This window comes from Populus nigra, chromosome 12 (genome assembly GCF_951802175.1).
Source record: "Populus nigra chromosome 12, ddPopNigr1.1, whole genome shotgun sequence".
In the NCBI taxonomy this organism is placed as follows: domain Eukaryota; kingdom Viridiplantae; phylum Streptophyta; class Magnoliopsida; order Malpighiales; family Salicaceae; genus Populus; species Populus nigra.
Window position 1 is genome coordinate 13,861,913 of NC_084863.1, and position 15,509 is coordinate 13,877,421.

General features: G+C 34.6%; 1 protein-coding gene across 4 annotated transcripts; it reads right to left on the reverse strand.

Annotated features, from left to right (window-relative positions):
* Positions 1–681: 681 nt before the first annotated feature.
* Positions 682–15,259, reverse strand: LOC133669699 (uncharacterized). 4 transcript variants are annotated; one of them, XR_009833955.1, is made up of 20 exons: positions 14,941–15,259; positions 14,430–14,690; positions 14,183–14,291; positions 13,635–13,742; positions 12,890–13,071; positions 11,749–11,944; positions 10,430–10,687; positions 9,505–9,651; positions 8,634–8,715; positions 6,754–6,867; positions 6,489–6,655; positions 5,907–6,019; positions 4,458–4,569; positions 4,272–4,340; positions 3,936–4,062; positions 3,600–3,714; positions 2,844–3,034; positions 2,618–2,730; positions 1,030–1,381; positions 682–915 (listed from the first exon to the last, which is right to left on the reverse strand). XR_009833955.1 is itself a non-coding variant. In XM_062089930.1 (19 exons), the coding sequence occupies exons 2-19, from the start codon at positions 14,678–14,680 to the stop codon at positions 1,118–1,120; spliced, it is 2,718 nt and encodes a 905-aa protein (XP_061945914.1). In that variant the 5' UTR covers positions 14,681–14,690; positions 15,010–15,259; the 3' UTR covers positions 849–1,117. The 4 variants fall into 4 exon arrangements, 3 of the variants coding, with proteins under 3 accessions (XP_061945914.1, XP_061945913.1, XP_061945915.1); XM_062089930.1 differs by having other exon boundaries at positions 849–1,381; positions 15,010–15,259; XM_062089929.1 differs by having other exon boundaries at positions 849–1,381.
* Between the last annotated feature and the right edge of the window lie 250 nt (positions 15,260–15,509).

Consider the following 15,509-nt stretch of genomic DNA (forward strand, 5'->3'; position numbering starts at 1 on the left):
ATTGGTGCAGATTTTCTCTCCCCCCCCCCCCCCTTCTTTTTCACTCCGTGATTCGTGATTTGGAAAAAGAGCTAGGATAACGATAGAAGTTATTATTTAAAGTGTATTTTTTAAAAAAATATATTCAAAAATATTTTTAAAAATTTATTTTTAATATACAATCTAAAAATATTAAAAATTAATTAAATAAAAAAATTTAAATTTTAAGATAAACAATGTTTTAACCAAACTGCCAAACATTTTTAACATGGAAGGAGGGAGGAATATTTTTTTTTTTAGGGGGTTACGACATTAAAGATTTGTGGGTCAATGTAACTTCGAGCATTACCAAGTTTTTATTTTGAAATCGAATTTTCCAACTCATCTGGTAGTATCGGTTGGAATTCAGAGAAAGGGTGATTAGATTATTGTGTTTTTTTAGGTTATGATTTGAAAAATTAAATTTTAATATTTTTAGATTGTAAATTATAGTTTTTTTAATCAAAACTGACGAAGTTTTTTTATAATAGGATACATTTAAATTTGTGGTAAATGAGGTTTTAAAAAAAATTGATCAGTTCTGATCATACTATCAAACGGAGCCTTATAACAGAGGGAGACGGAGATCTAAGAAATAAATAAAATAACAGACGCAACCCGTAAAAATAAAAAATAAAAAATTAACTACACAACCTTTAATAATAATAATAATAATAATAATAATTAAAAAACAATTGTCAAAGATTGCACCTCCAAGAGTGTAAGTTGAATTAATACAAAAGAATGTAAGTTTTATTTTTTTAAAAAAATTAAAAGCATATTATTTTAGAATTGTTTGTCATCTAGCATATTGCCACATGCACGCTTGCTGTAGCTCGAAGAGGCATACCCAGTTTGCTAAATGGTAGTAAAGTTTCTGTTGACAAATCCTCTTCTCTGGGTGGGTACAGTTAAGAACATTGAAAATGGCACCCCAAAGAAACTCCATGACAGAGAAAAGTACAAAATAAAATAAAATAAAAGTTGGAAAGAGTTAAATAATAAATTTACCTAATGTTCGGTTTAGAGAGCTATATGTGCAAAAAAGAAGACCTGCAATTCTTGCAAACCAGTTGATGTCAGTGTCGAGGATGTTTAGTCAGAAAGTGCAGTGGTTTTTCAAGAGCTGCCTAGCAAGATCAAATGCTCCACTGTTTTTGTATATTAAATGCAAATTATAAGCAGCTTCTCTGCGCAGGTCACAGTAACCTGGTTTCATATTTTCCATTTCTGAATTCTCATTCAGAAGTTTCGGAATGGGGTAATCCTTCTCGCAAGCTGCAAGCACCTTTTCATAATATGAAGCTGCTAGAGACACTAGTCCAACATGATGATAGGCGCGGGCGATATTATATAATGCCTCCTGCAAGGTGCAGATATATTGATTTAGCACCATTTTACAAACAAAAATCCATGAAAGCGGAAACTAGATTTGATCATATATTGCTTTCAATAATCCAAGCATTTGTGCATACAAGTGATTAGCAGCCATAGTTGCTAGTATTCAAGCGCCACAAGAAAATTCAGAAACTTCAACAGAATAATAGCAGCAGAAAAGGTGCATTCAAGGTGAAAGTCTATAATAGTAGATGAAAAGAACACTCGACACAGTTTAGCAACTCTCTCAGTAGCCTGACAGTTGAAGGACGATGCATGTTCTACTGACTGAATCTAATGTTAGGGGTCAACGTGGAAATGCCCACGATCTAAAAGGTGGCTTTATTAGGGAGAGAAAAAAAAAGTTCTGGTAACCATTCAGTTCTATAAAATCCCCCTAACCACCCAAAACACAAGGGCATGTGTGATATTCATGTACCGACAAATGTTATTAATTTTTTATAATCAAAAGATCACTGAAATGCATGCAAGGTAATAGAGCCCAACAAAATCTAGAAGATAGTAGCAGATCGTGTATGTATAAAATAATGGAAGCTCTATGGCAACTCATCTGTGGGCAAGTAGGAAAGGTAATGGAATTAGGGGCTAAAATTAAGTTATGATGAAAAACAGAAATAACAAGCAACAAATACATAATTGAATCAATGGCCAACAAACATTGAAACTGATGCCAGGAATCCAACTGCTGCATTAGGTCAATTAGAAATAGCTTCAAGATCACGACTAAAGCTTTTGCAATTTGGTTGTCAATGATTTTAATTGGAAACTAACCCAATTTCAGCAGGTTTGAAAAATCAACCATTATTTGACTTAACGGATTAGGATTAATTGCATGGACATGTTAATAATCAAGCAAGATCATATTAAAGGAACACCAATTTATTGTGCATACAAGATCATGTGGGTGCATGTAAAAGGCTAACTGTTGTGTTAGGTCCAGTTCTGTTTTCCTTCCCCTATATACAGCAATATAGATGCTTTAATAATAAGAATTGGTATAAAGCTGTGTCAGTAACTTCTTTTACATTCTTTGACCTCCTTTTCACCAACGGATTCTACAATACCAATTTTATTTTATTTTTTTATCAAGACATGAAGAAATTTTAGTCAATCTCAAGCAGGTATTAAAAGTGTCTGACCCACAAGAAGCAAGAATGACATAAAGTAACTAAAATCAAGTACATACGACAATGAACCATACCTGGCTATTCTCTGTTAGCTGTAAATTATTATAGAGGAATGCCAAGCCTTGTGCAAGACACTGGTGCTTATTTTGGAGTCTAAATCCAAGGGTCAAGTTGATCAAGGCAGTTCCTGAAGATGGAAAACAAAATAAATTGAAAATAAACATATCATCTATCACTGTATAATCTAATAATACTGCAAGTATAAACAAATTGTCAAACAAAAATAGAAGAAAGCCTTACCCGCACACAGATTAATTAGAGGACATTCTGGCATCAGTTTATAAGCTTCTAGGTATTCTCTTGCAGCATCTTGATGATGGCTGAGCATGGTAAACTGATGAGCAGAAATGACTATAGGTGGAACACACCTTTTATGTTTGTTTCGCATGTAACGTAGAAATTTGGCATGCTTTGAGTGGCTCTTTCCCAATCTATGATATCATAAGAAATCCATGAATGAACAACAAGATGTAAACAAAAATGCAAGTGGTCGTATAAATGAACATACTACAGCTTGGGGTTTCGTGTTTTCAGGCTGTGTGAAATACCATGTGAACGTTAAGGTCATGAAGTCCTACTTCCACAAGCAAAGAGAAGAAAAACAAAAGGAATGAAACTGAAACAAACCTTTTCCTTTTGTTTGGCAAGTGAGATGATAAGTAAACATTAGTCAAAGTACACAGATAGTATGCCAGAGAGGCACTAGTAAGCACAAGCTTAGGGAGATTCAAGACGTATGTTTCAATCTACATATATTAAAAATTGCATGTGTGATTTGATAGACTAAAATTATATAATCAAAAACTTTCTAGTATTGTGAGAATTTGAGAGCAATTTGTGAAGATAATCAAGAATAAGTGCATCTATTTGTACATCACCACTTTATTATACCAGATTCCACAAATTTTCCAGCATCCTGTTTCATGTTCCATATGAAATAAGAAAATGGTAAACACAGTGGAGGAAATTAACATTAAGATATAAAATAATAATCACCTTGAGGTTATTTTGTAATAACAGTTCCAGGCAGCAATGCTGTGCGGCTGTTTCTGAATAGCAGATCTTACATAATCAAAACCATGTTTAGGATCCGTGGCGTTAAAAGATATTTCTGAGAAAACAAAAACAAATACTCAGTTTCATTTAAATCCCAAAAGCCTGCAGAATTGTATTTTTGATGGAAAAGCAGACTTGAATGGTTTTCATGATGGCACCAAAGAAAATGAAATGCAGAAGAGGTGGATAAAAAACTAGTAAGAGTTAAGTGGAGGGGTGTTTGTGTGATTTTTGGGGGGGGGGGGGGGGGCACGTCTTTCTAGGCCCGAGACTTACGAGCTAAAAGAGACTGAAGTTGCTCCTCCCTATCACCAGGCAGTTTATCAGAAACCAATCTCAGGGTGAGATTTATAATCTCCAGAGCTTCAGAATATCTTTGCAACGATTGCAATGCCTTGCACAACTATGAACCAAACCAAGAGAGAGCTAACTATCAGAAAGTAAAAGAATATCCACAGGTGACTTTATTCAGCATGAGTGGAATTCCTTAACAATGTTTCTAAAACAAACTGCAAGTGCAAATTCAATAAGTTTCAAGCAAATAAATAAATAAATCAATCAAAATAAAAAATAAGGAATAGATGAATAAAAATAAAGGAAAAAAATACAGACATCTATAATAAGATCATGATGCGCTTCGTCCTTTAAAAAATCATGCAGAGGAGAAACTCTGTTTTCTAGCTGTAACCACCAAAAAGAGAATTATATATCAGCTCATCCGGCCCAAGTGACAAGTACTTGCTGGTAAATTGAATAACTAAGCTTGGGCAAGTCATACAAAAATCAGTTGCACTTTACCAGAGATTCATCATCTGAATAGTCACTAGGCAAATCAATACCAGCAGCTTTATCAGCTGCTTTCTGTTCTTCCTTCTTTTGAAGCAACTTTCTTGCTCTGCAAGCTCTCAATCTAGTTCCATGCATCCATCAGTGAATGGTTAATTAGCTGCTCCCATCGGCATGATGAGAAGGAAAAAGCAAATACAAACACAACCATCCCTATTTATGGTCAAAGTATTAAATAAACAATGCTGAAATGCTGTGTAAATTTAAAAATAGCAATACGAATCTGAAAGTAAACAATAAATTTCCGTACTTTAACTTCTGATGGTTAACCTCATTTGGCCTAAGCCCAAGCTAATAAGATAATCTAACCAATTGAACAGGTCTTTTTCTTAATTGTCTGCCTATTTATCTCACAGACCCATCATTGACCCCATGCATGAAAATACAATACGTTTACCAGCATCCACTATCTTCTAAATTTGAAAGATTTTGTTTCTACTCTTTCACCAAGATCCAAACCTTTTGCTATGATTTTCATGTAATCTTGATTTGTGAGTTTACTAATGTTGTTTCTTATTTCTGTGCTTCACCTTGTACTGTCCACCCTCACTCAACCTCACCAGTGCCTACAATAAACCTATCAAAAATGGAGAAACCAGCTATGAAACCTAGTGCATGCATTTGAATTATGATAGTTGCCATCTAGACTTTAACATTAATTTGTAATCATTATCTACCTCTGAGTACCACATGCTTTGTCAGAAATGGCACATGATAAAAAGAATACAACTCTGAGGATGATATAACAGCAGACCAAACAGACCCAAAAATAAATAAAATCCAAAGGCAAAGCAATGCCTTACAACAAAACAGCAATCTGACCATTCTAGAATGATTTGAACACCAACGAACCATCACTTGCTTCTGTTTAACATTCACTGTTCACTGAGCTTCAAACATTGTTACAGACACCAAGAAAAACAAAAAGGTGCGTTCACCATTCTAGCAACTTGAAAGCATAAAAAAGGCATCAACTCAGACCAACACCACTTCTATGTATAGCATAATTCTCCCCAACCTATTCGATCCACTAAGCAATCTTATATATATATATATATAAACTGTTCCACTAAACAATGTTTGAGCAAGTTCAGGCTTCAGAATCCTTTGGATATACTGTGAAAACACCCTTATCATCATGAGTCACTTCTAGGAGATGAATTACTATATTCTTGCTGCCTCCAAACATGTCTTCTGAATGAGAAAAATTTACTCACATGTCGAGACAACTCTTTAAAAAACAAAAAAAAAGGTACACTACTAAATATGGATGCCAAGATGACGAACTTGAACAAAGATTAGTGGTACAGAAACCCAAACTATGCGCTGAAAGTTTTTTTTTTTTTTTTTTTGGGGGGGGGGGGGGGGGAGGGTGGTGTGCATAGCAAAATCAAAACTCACAGATCTGATTTAGAAGCCAGTGGTCTCACTTCTCCAAAAACATCATCATTTTCCTGAACATTCAGAATACTGATTCTTTCACGCAGAACACTTATTGTCAGCCTTTTCTTCACCTAATGTTAAACAATAATCAATCAGTCCACACTTGCAGAGAAAATGGTGTCTACAAACTAAAAAGAAAATTAAACAAGGACATATTCAATGAGTACGGCTGCATGTGTTCTCAGTTACTTTAGCCCAGTGCAGACCATTAATGAACCCATAAATGCAGATAATGATTCTAACTTCCAATGCTAAAATGCATCAGCTTGCAGGTTGTAAATACATTTGAGGAGTTATGAAGTAGGTTCTCAAGAAAGTGCACGTATTGCATAAAATAGTGATAAAACAACTTCCACAGCCCTGTCACTGATAAGAAAATATTAAAAATATGTTTAAACATCTTAGTGCAGATGGTGAATCAAGACCAAGATCGGATAGATTAGACCTTCTGTGAAGACTTTTAGACATCTAGAAGGAAGGAGTCAGAGGGACAAAGAGTTAATGTTACAGGTTTCTTATATTGTATGGCATTAAAATTACCTTTGGACGAAGGGTTTTTACATAGAGTGACTCACGGACCAAGGGTGATATTGTATTAACAAAGTCTTCAAGCATCCCTTTGGCTTTATATATGTGGCAAAGCTTTAGTTTTATTTTCCCATTAAGCCACCATGGGTTTTGCATGTAGGAATTAGAATCGAGAGAATCTGCATATATAAAACATGAGATAAAGAAGGACAATTAGTGCTTTCCCAAAAGTGAACTATTTTGAAGTAAAGAGTAAAACGTATCAAAACAATGTTACCCAAATCTTTGGGAGGAGAAAGCAAAGAAATAGCCTCATCTTCTTTAGCATCTTCAAGGATGAGCGACGCCAAAGCCACTCGGGCATCAATGCTATCTTTGAGCATGGGCAAAGCTGAAGAGTGAAATTGATCAGCCAAAAAACTTGCTTAACTGCCAAGAGTGCAGCTTAAAAGAGAAATAATGAAAGGCCAAATATCTGAATCCATATTATATATGCAAATTCCACTACCAAAGAATGCATCAAACTGTGCCATCACAAAAGGTTTGGAGACAATTCTTCCAATTGAACATCAGCACAAAATCCTTGACCCAAAACTCATATCAACTAACATTCCTCCTAGTCCAGAGGCCATTTTTGTTGCATGGTTCAAGCCATTTAACTTCAACCAATGATATTTTTTGTGCACCTTCAACATATCTCATCCCTATCATCAACAAATCAACTCACTCTTTAGCACGTGCATTCACATACCTATGCTGCACAAGGCAAAATCTTTCCGATTACCATAACTATTGTTCATCCTCAAATCATATAGCCTTCATTTCCTTAATAATGCATTTACCTTATTTTCTATTTGCTTAACTCTTATTATTTTGACAGAAAATTTATTGACAAAGTTAAAAGTCAAAAGAAATTGTAGGAAGAACAAGGCATTGTCTGAATGAGAAAACCAAAAACTACAAAACCATTTCTGACTGATATCAAAATTTTAGGTGTACTCCAATTAATCTAAATTTTGGATAAAGAACTAAAAGCCTCTGACAAGGAATGCCATGAAAAAGCCAAGACAATGACTCTATCCCACAACAAATGCATCAGTGGGTATTGTTTTTAGAAATTTCTTGAATTTTTCCACCGTACACAAGCACCAAGACACCACAAAGATGACATAATTCCGTAGCATTTTGTGAGCCAGAGTGATTTCATGAATAAAATCACCTCTTTTAACAACTCCCATGTTATCCCTCAACATGAACTGAGCATAAACACATCTATCACATTCTTTTGACCCTGCTCAAGTTTAGAGATAAAAATGTTTGACAAACAATTAAATTCAGAATGTTCATGGAATGAGTGCGCCCAAGGGAGGAGAAATAGACTGGACCAACAAAAACAAAACATGGCCCCCGTAACCAGTCATACATTATATCAAATAAATCATCATCCTATGATTAAGGGCTGCATTTACGACATCTTCCTACATATTACTTCAACCATTTGGACACCTCATAGCATTTTCAGGGCCTTTGAATCTTCTAGCAAGCATGACTAAATTTCCTACAGTTGGTTCCAAGAAAAATAAAAATTCTTTATAGGTTGTTCTTTCGAAGTCAAAGTAATCACATAAACTGTGAATCATTTAACATGGCTCATCAATCTGACATGAGAATTTTTTGAACAAACAATTCCAAGGAACATGATATCCCCTCTTTCTACACCAGCTGATCCTGCCAATTAATTCAGTCATTCTAGCAAGTGAATCTTGTCCTTTCAAACTTCGTTTATACATTTACTTGCATGGTAGATTTATAATTCACAGAGAACTTGGACACTGGATGACTTGAAAGGAAAAACTCTTCTCCATGTACACATATAAATACCAAATAAACAAAATAACACAACAATAAAAATCAAGTGGGGGTCTTGAAACATGGATTCAGATCATCATGAATCAGTTCACACAACCTAGTTCAACACGAAAAGTCCTAGTTGAAGCACAAGAGAAACAGCATACTGAAACAACAAAGCTGTATCAACCACAGAAAGCTCTCTTTGGGGAAAAAAAAGAAAAAAGAAAAAGGGGTGAGATAGAAAACGTATGGTGAAATACAATTCCAACAAAAATAAAATCTGTATTTCTTGTGAGATGATGTTACCTTTGTAGAAGAACATAATTGCTTTTGCACGATCATTCAAGGATAAGTAACACTGAGCAATTTTCACATGGATTTCGCCCTCCTATAGAAGAAAATGCAATATAAAGATCAACATGAGTGTGAATCAACAATTAAATCTGCATACAATGTGTGTGTGTGCACGTGCATGCTCAAAGATGCTTTTGTTATTTCTCAATCATTTGGCTCAGTAATTAAAAAATGCTGAAAGCTTTATCAAAACAACCACCAGCAGTGTGAGAAGAACAGGAGAGAAGCCAGTTCATCATTTTTGCATAAATTTTTCAGTAATATAGCCATGCAGAGCATTTTGGGGATGGGAATAGACATTCCACTACATATGAGACCAAACAAAGACAAGAATGACTAATTGGTGTAGCCATGTAGGAATGAGTTCTGTCTTTTATTCCTGTTTTTTTTTTTTTTTTTTTTGCCAAAATTGAATCTCTAATGGAAACTTGGTTAACTTCCTATCAGTTTGCATGAATAACATAAAAAAGCTGGCAGGTTGTTCTATTATCAGATTGGCTCTAAACAGGTAATTGAACGGTTCACACTTTTACAGTACAAAAATAGCATTTCAAAAGTAGAAGAGGCAGAGCAAATATATTTACTAGTTCATATGTCTTCTGTTTAAATGTGATCACGAGAGCATTCACTTGGTTACAAAACAAGCTCTCTTAATCAAGATCATCATAAGCGTATGTTGTGCTTAAAATGATACCAAGATCATCGCAAGCATATGTTGTGCTTAACATGATCACAAGTGTCTATAAAAGTAAATTAAAATGAAAGCAATGCACATTTTTTCTATGCAAATCAAATATAGAGGAATTTTAGAAGTTCCCCTTACATTGTCAGCTCCAACATTAACCTCCAGCATATGATAATACTTCAACGCAGAGTGAAAACACTCAGTACTCATAAATGCATCAGCAACTTTAGTAATGAATTCAGGATGAATGGAGAAATTCTCCTGTTGTAGTGCACTAAAGTGAATCTAAAAATTAAGAAAAAGGAATCAGTAGCAAGAAGAGAATCAGTAGTAAGAAGAATACATATGCTCCAAACCATTAAAACTACAATCGCACCCAACTGGATTAAAATGGTCGTATTAGGGTTGACAAGATTAAAAATGTGGTATGAAAGAAAGAGATTGTAAGAATGTCTTTCACAATACAGATATATAAATACTTAAGCAAATAAAATAGTTTCTGTGGTAGAACTAGAACAAGTTATCAAGGCCTCCAAAGCATCTATCTTTCTAACGAGATTGAAATAAGTAACCAGATACTTGAATGGCTTCAATTGTCAAATTCTTAAAATTGTATTTTGCAGCTATTTCTTAAATAACATACCAAAAAAAATGAAATCAGAAGTTTAGAAAATTAGGACAAGAGACTGACAAAGATTTAACAAGAAAATTTCATCAAGTAAACTGCATTTAATTCAGTATCCTCTTGGAACTTGAGCAAGTATTATGCCAAACAAATGGACCCTAAATCTTCCAATTTATAGATATGTTTGTTATTTTAGATTCCAAAAAGTGAAGATTTTATTAGGTTTCCATTGTTGAGCCTAGCCAGATAAATGCAATGGCTGGTTAAAAAGAAACAATTTATTAAAAAGTAAAAATTAGCAAACTGATTGACATGAGACACAATCCCGTTATCTGCCATCAGATGCTTTGAGAAGTGATAGAGTTGGAGGATGATGGATTATAAGGGTTTGGGATTGTAATGATAGAATTCAACATTTGATATTCTAAAGCAACAAACCTCTGCCTTCTCAATATTTCCCAGGAAAACATGGCAGATTCCAGCTTTAATCATTAATTCCAAAGGCAGTTCTTTTCCTGAATAGTAGATCATCTGAGCACGCTCAATATGCTGAAGAGCATTATTATGTGCATCAATTTCCATGAAAACATCAGCCAGCAAAATGATTACACTTAAATCAGCTTCAGATGGATGACCCTTGAGATAATCTTCCAAAATGCCTACACATCGTTTAATCTGACCGCAATTGAGGTGCATCTGAACAGAAAGAAAGAAACAAATGAACTCCTAAAAACCGACTAGAAAAAATAATGAGACAAGCTAAGCTGGTCATAAAAAGTTTTCACGGAAAAGAAAATAGACAAATAAAAAATGTGGAGCCAGAAAAAGAGAATGCTACAGAAATAATAAGAGGAAACAGCCATAGCCACTTCTTTTACATGGAAATATTTGTACATTTAACATTTCCGATCCAGGAAAATACTGTGCAAGTAAAAACTAAGCCAAATGACAAGAAAACACAGTAACTGACAAAGGCTTCTGGTAAAATAATTGAAGAGCACCATTAATGGGTATTTGTTCTCAGCTCTACAATGATTATTCTGTGAAGCAAAATTTTTGTTGTGTGCCATGGTGAACTGAAGGTGTATGTAACGAGTCCTTTTGTGGAAAACATTTTACACCAAGGGTGAGGATCCCAAATGAAACCTCAAACATAAAAAAAATTACATTAAGTAGCTGCTCTCACAACCACACCTGTTTGCATTTGGTCGCATGAAACCTAATTATCAATAGACCAAAGTAATTTTCAAAGACAAGAAAAAAATAAAAGAAAACATAAAAATGTTACTTAAAAACCTAACTATACTTGAATAAGTGAAGTCTCACTAGGTCACCACATCAAATTAAGACTGATGAGATAAACTTCTTTACCCTCTCAGATTGGTTTTGTATTAACACAGATCTAAGTAATTTGGTGTAATGAAACCGAAACATCTTTCTGAATTCCTTCTCCAGTTATTCTATGAGAATCCATTATGTCTCTTCAATGTGGACCACCAAGAAAAACAAAATTAGATAGGAAGTAAGCGTTATAACAATCTTTCAATAACATAGTCTAGCTGCTATTTGTTATTTCCTCTTGATTGCTAATATTCATAACCTACTCTAAACCTAATGACCTTGTTGCAAAGAACTAGAGCTCAAGGGCTACCACATTGCTATAGCTAATTAAAACAAAGCAAATAATCAGATTACAATTGCACATGTAAACATAATTCTATTGAATAAAGGGATTATGAACAAAGTTGAAAGAAAACCTTTGCAGCTGTCTTTATTGCTTCAACATCCTCAGGACAGATTCGAACAATTTGTTCATATGACTCAGCAGCTCTTTGATGATCTCCAAGTTCATCGTAAAATAATGCATGAAGGGATCTTAGACTAATATCATCAGGATCAGCACTTATAGCTTTAGAAAGGCACTTCCATGCTCGAGCTATGTCTCCTTGTTCTCTGCAATTTATTCAACAACCATAAGAACCATAATGAGGAGAAACCAAATTTAGTTAACTTTACAGCATGCCCATGGTGTTCTAAATAATGATTGAATCTATAAGACTCTGCTCAATGCTATCTGTGGAATGTTTGAGGAGGAAAGGTATATTCAGGCAATTTTGTGACCAACAGTAAATAGGATAAATAGTGAAAGGGAAATGATTCCTGGCTGGTGCTGTTCACTACCTTAATACAACATAAATAGTCTCCACTGACTTCTATAGGAACTGGGCCTTTATGGATCCTGTAAGTTTATGCTTCTATTATAATATTTTTGCACAAAAAGTTTTTGCTAATTATTCAAGCAAGCAAGCAACTGATTAGTTTTTTCATAACAAGGATATGATATTTGAACATGAATAAACAGATTAGAAAAGTCATCTTCCCATCTTAACAATGACACAAAATAATTCACTTATAAAGACTACTTGATCCAGTGTAGATTCTTACAGGAAATTCTTTTAATAAATGGAAGTAATTTGTGAATTCAAGTTCAAATCAGCAAATAAGGAATCTCAATAGCTACGTGTACCAATCAAAATTTGAACCAGGTGAAATTACCAACTAGCAGCAAGTTCAGTCTCAAATAAACCTACACAGCCATCCAGAATTCCTGGTAAGCTGATGAGGAGCAGCAAGTGCAGTCTGAAAATTTGAACTTGGCAAAATTACTGAGTAGCAGCAGGTACAGTTTGAAAACTATAACTCACACAGCCATTCAGAATTCCAAGTAAGCTGAACGAGGTGCAAATTTCCAAAACTTAAGAGCACTGATCTAGATCAAGCATATACTATCAATCGAATTCAGTTTACTGCAATGCAGTCAGAGCACCATCAAGAAAAGATATTGGTCATATCAAATTCAAAAGACCAGATGATAATGTCAAATTTAAGAGAGCTTACACGTGCCAGCTAAAAAGTAGTTTCCACAAAGATGAATCTTTCGGTCTCAGAAATGCAGCAATCCTATAAAATTTCATGGCTTTTTCAGTATTTCCAAGGGCTTTATGGACAAGTCCAAGTGTATGGTATGAGTCAGCCACTAGCGGTGCTCGTTTAACAACCTCACTCAAAACTGTTAAAGCCTGAAACCAAGATGAATTGATAAAGTAGAAACATATAGCTTTAGGTAAAAAGATGAGAGTTTTTATGAAAAATTGAATCTAGCAACAAAATCAACCTGCAGAAGCCTGATCTTGTAATCTCAATTTATCTCTCCCCCTTCTAACTGATCCCTTTATTTTCCCACCAGTTATCATTATCAAACATATTTCATATAATAAGAACTTTCTAAATATCACATTCCCAATCAATTTGAATTTATTACAAAAAATTTATATATGACAAGTACCAATGTATACAAAGATAGAATGTAAAGTCATGACTGACCTGCTGCATATTTCATTTCCCAACCAATTTAAATCTATTGAAAGCAATCCATATATGCCAAGGGCGAGCTTATAGACAGATTGACTGCAAAGTCATGGTTGACCTACTGAATTTTTCATTTCTCAACCAATTTAAATCTCTTATTAAGTAATTCATATGGCCACTATCAAGCACGTAGAGCCACCAACTGCAACTTCAAGGTTAACCTACCAAAACTGCATTGTAGCAACAGAAGTCAAGATTGATAAAGCACCTTTACCTCTTCATAATTACCATGAGCATAGTGAAGAGTAGCATCACCCAACATCCGTGTAATTTCAGGGCTAAGTTTGTTTTTTGATCCCTTCCGCCTGCCTCTTCTCTTGGGCTGCATGAAGGTACAGGATAAGAACAACACGTAAAACACGGAATAAACAGAAAACAGACACTATTAATGCATACATATAGCATAAGTAAAACCAAGTGGATTGATGTCCACACACATCAAATTCAATTAATGCCACATGCGAGTTTGAACCATCCGAGCTGATTTTAAATAGGAACAATACCAGAAAACCTTAACAAGCAGCAACGTTGATTAAGGTTATACTCCTATCAAAAAAGCACATGCAGAACACTCAACTCTAGCCAACCACTAAAAAAAACAAAACAATGTGGACTGCCTTTCCTAAAGTAATTCTCTAATATTAGCTAAAGAATGAATTCAATTGTGCACATGCTTCTGATTCAATAAACAAAACCACATAAAACAATTCACACCTAGGTAAAAACTAATTATAGCAATCAACCCTGAAACAAATGCCATACCATTCGTCGTCGTCTCTTTTTTCGCATACCAAAATTCATTATCTCCTCTATTTCAGCCAAGCTAGCTCCAGTCATGTCCTCTTGCCTTGCCTTCTTCGCTGACCCTTCACTATCCTCATCATTTAAACAACTAGAAATAATAAGCACATCCACAACACAGCACAGACAAAACTATGTTCTCAAGAAACTAATAAAAAAGAAGAAGCACAATGCGAAGTAAAGCAGGCAAATCGTTATTGTAACTAACCCCTTGGCATCAGCAAGTGTTTTTCGTTTTTTCTCGGCGAGAGCTTCATATTCAAATTGTTGATTTTGTTCCATTGAATCCAAAGCATTTTCTTCTTCTTCTTCTTCATCATCATCATCTTCTTCCTCTTCATCGTCATCACTATATTCTCCTTCTTCGTTTTCATCTTCTTCCTCTTCTTCTGTGCTTCCATCCAAGGCAGATTCCAATGCCTTTTCAAATTCATCGATTTCACTTCCTTTCGATTCCATTACAATAAACCTAAAAAGAAAAAAGAAATGTCACGAGGCAAGGAAATTCATTACAAATACTCTAAAAGACATGGGGAATATTGGAGGCACGGAGTAGAAGAAAAGGTCACCAGAAAACGCAAATAACATAATCCAAAACCCACACCAGCAACGAAGGCAATGAAAGCAAGAAAAATAAAAAACAAAAAGAAGAACAAAAACCTAAGACAGAGATAGAGGTTCACCCGAGATAAAAATTCAACGAAAAATAGTTTAGATGCCCAAATTTAACGTGCGCAATGAAGTCCTCGGCCACGAATGTGAAAACGCTGGCTCAAAAAATTGCATACCAAATTACCAGCACCAACCCTTAGACTACCAAGCTTTTTGATCCAAAGACGCAACAAAAAGAGGGAGAGAGAGAGGGGTGTGAGAGGTGGTTTGAGAGAGAGAAGTGCGCTGGGGTTTTTTTTTTTGGTTTAATTTGGGAGGAAGCGGAGTTAAATAAGCTAGTATTTATATTTCATTTAGATGCCCAAATGCTGATGCTTGCTCGATGGAAGCTCTTAAGATCTTTTTTGATTGAAATGGAACCTTTTAAAATCAATTGAACGATTGAGATTTAACTCGGAATTCTTTTCATTATAAGATATGATTATTCATTCCTCTTGTAGTATGGTCCCTTTCCTTCTTTATGCAAATCCAAAAAATTTCTTTTGCTTTGCCTAACTTTATGCGGAAGCCTGCCATATTTTTTTTTATTAGTTACTAATTTATATTAAAATTTATTATATAAATACTAGAATAATTTTTTATTTTTTCAATGTATAATTAGAAAGTCTATTAGTAT

Bases quoted from the DNA above. Each gene is read 5' to 3' on its own strand.
- LOC133669699 (XM_062089930.1), bottom strand. From the start codon at position 14,680: ATGGAATCGAAAGGAAGTGAAATCGATGAATTTGAAAAGGCATTGGAA. The intron at 6,868-8,633 runs GTAACATCATCT...TTCACTCTTCAG, and splicing joins AATTATGTTCTTCTACAAAG to CTTTGCCCATGCTCAAAGAT. The intron at 3,035-3,599 runs GTGATTATTATT...ATGATATCATAG, and splicing joins TATTACAAAATAACCTCAAG to ATTGGGAAAGAGCCACTCAA.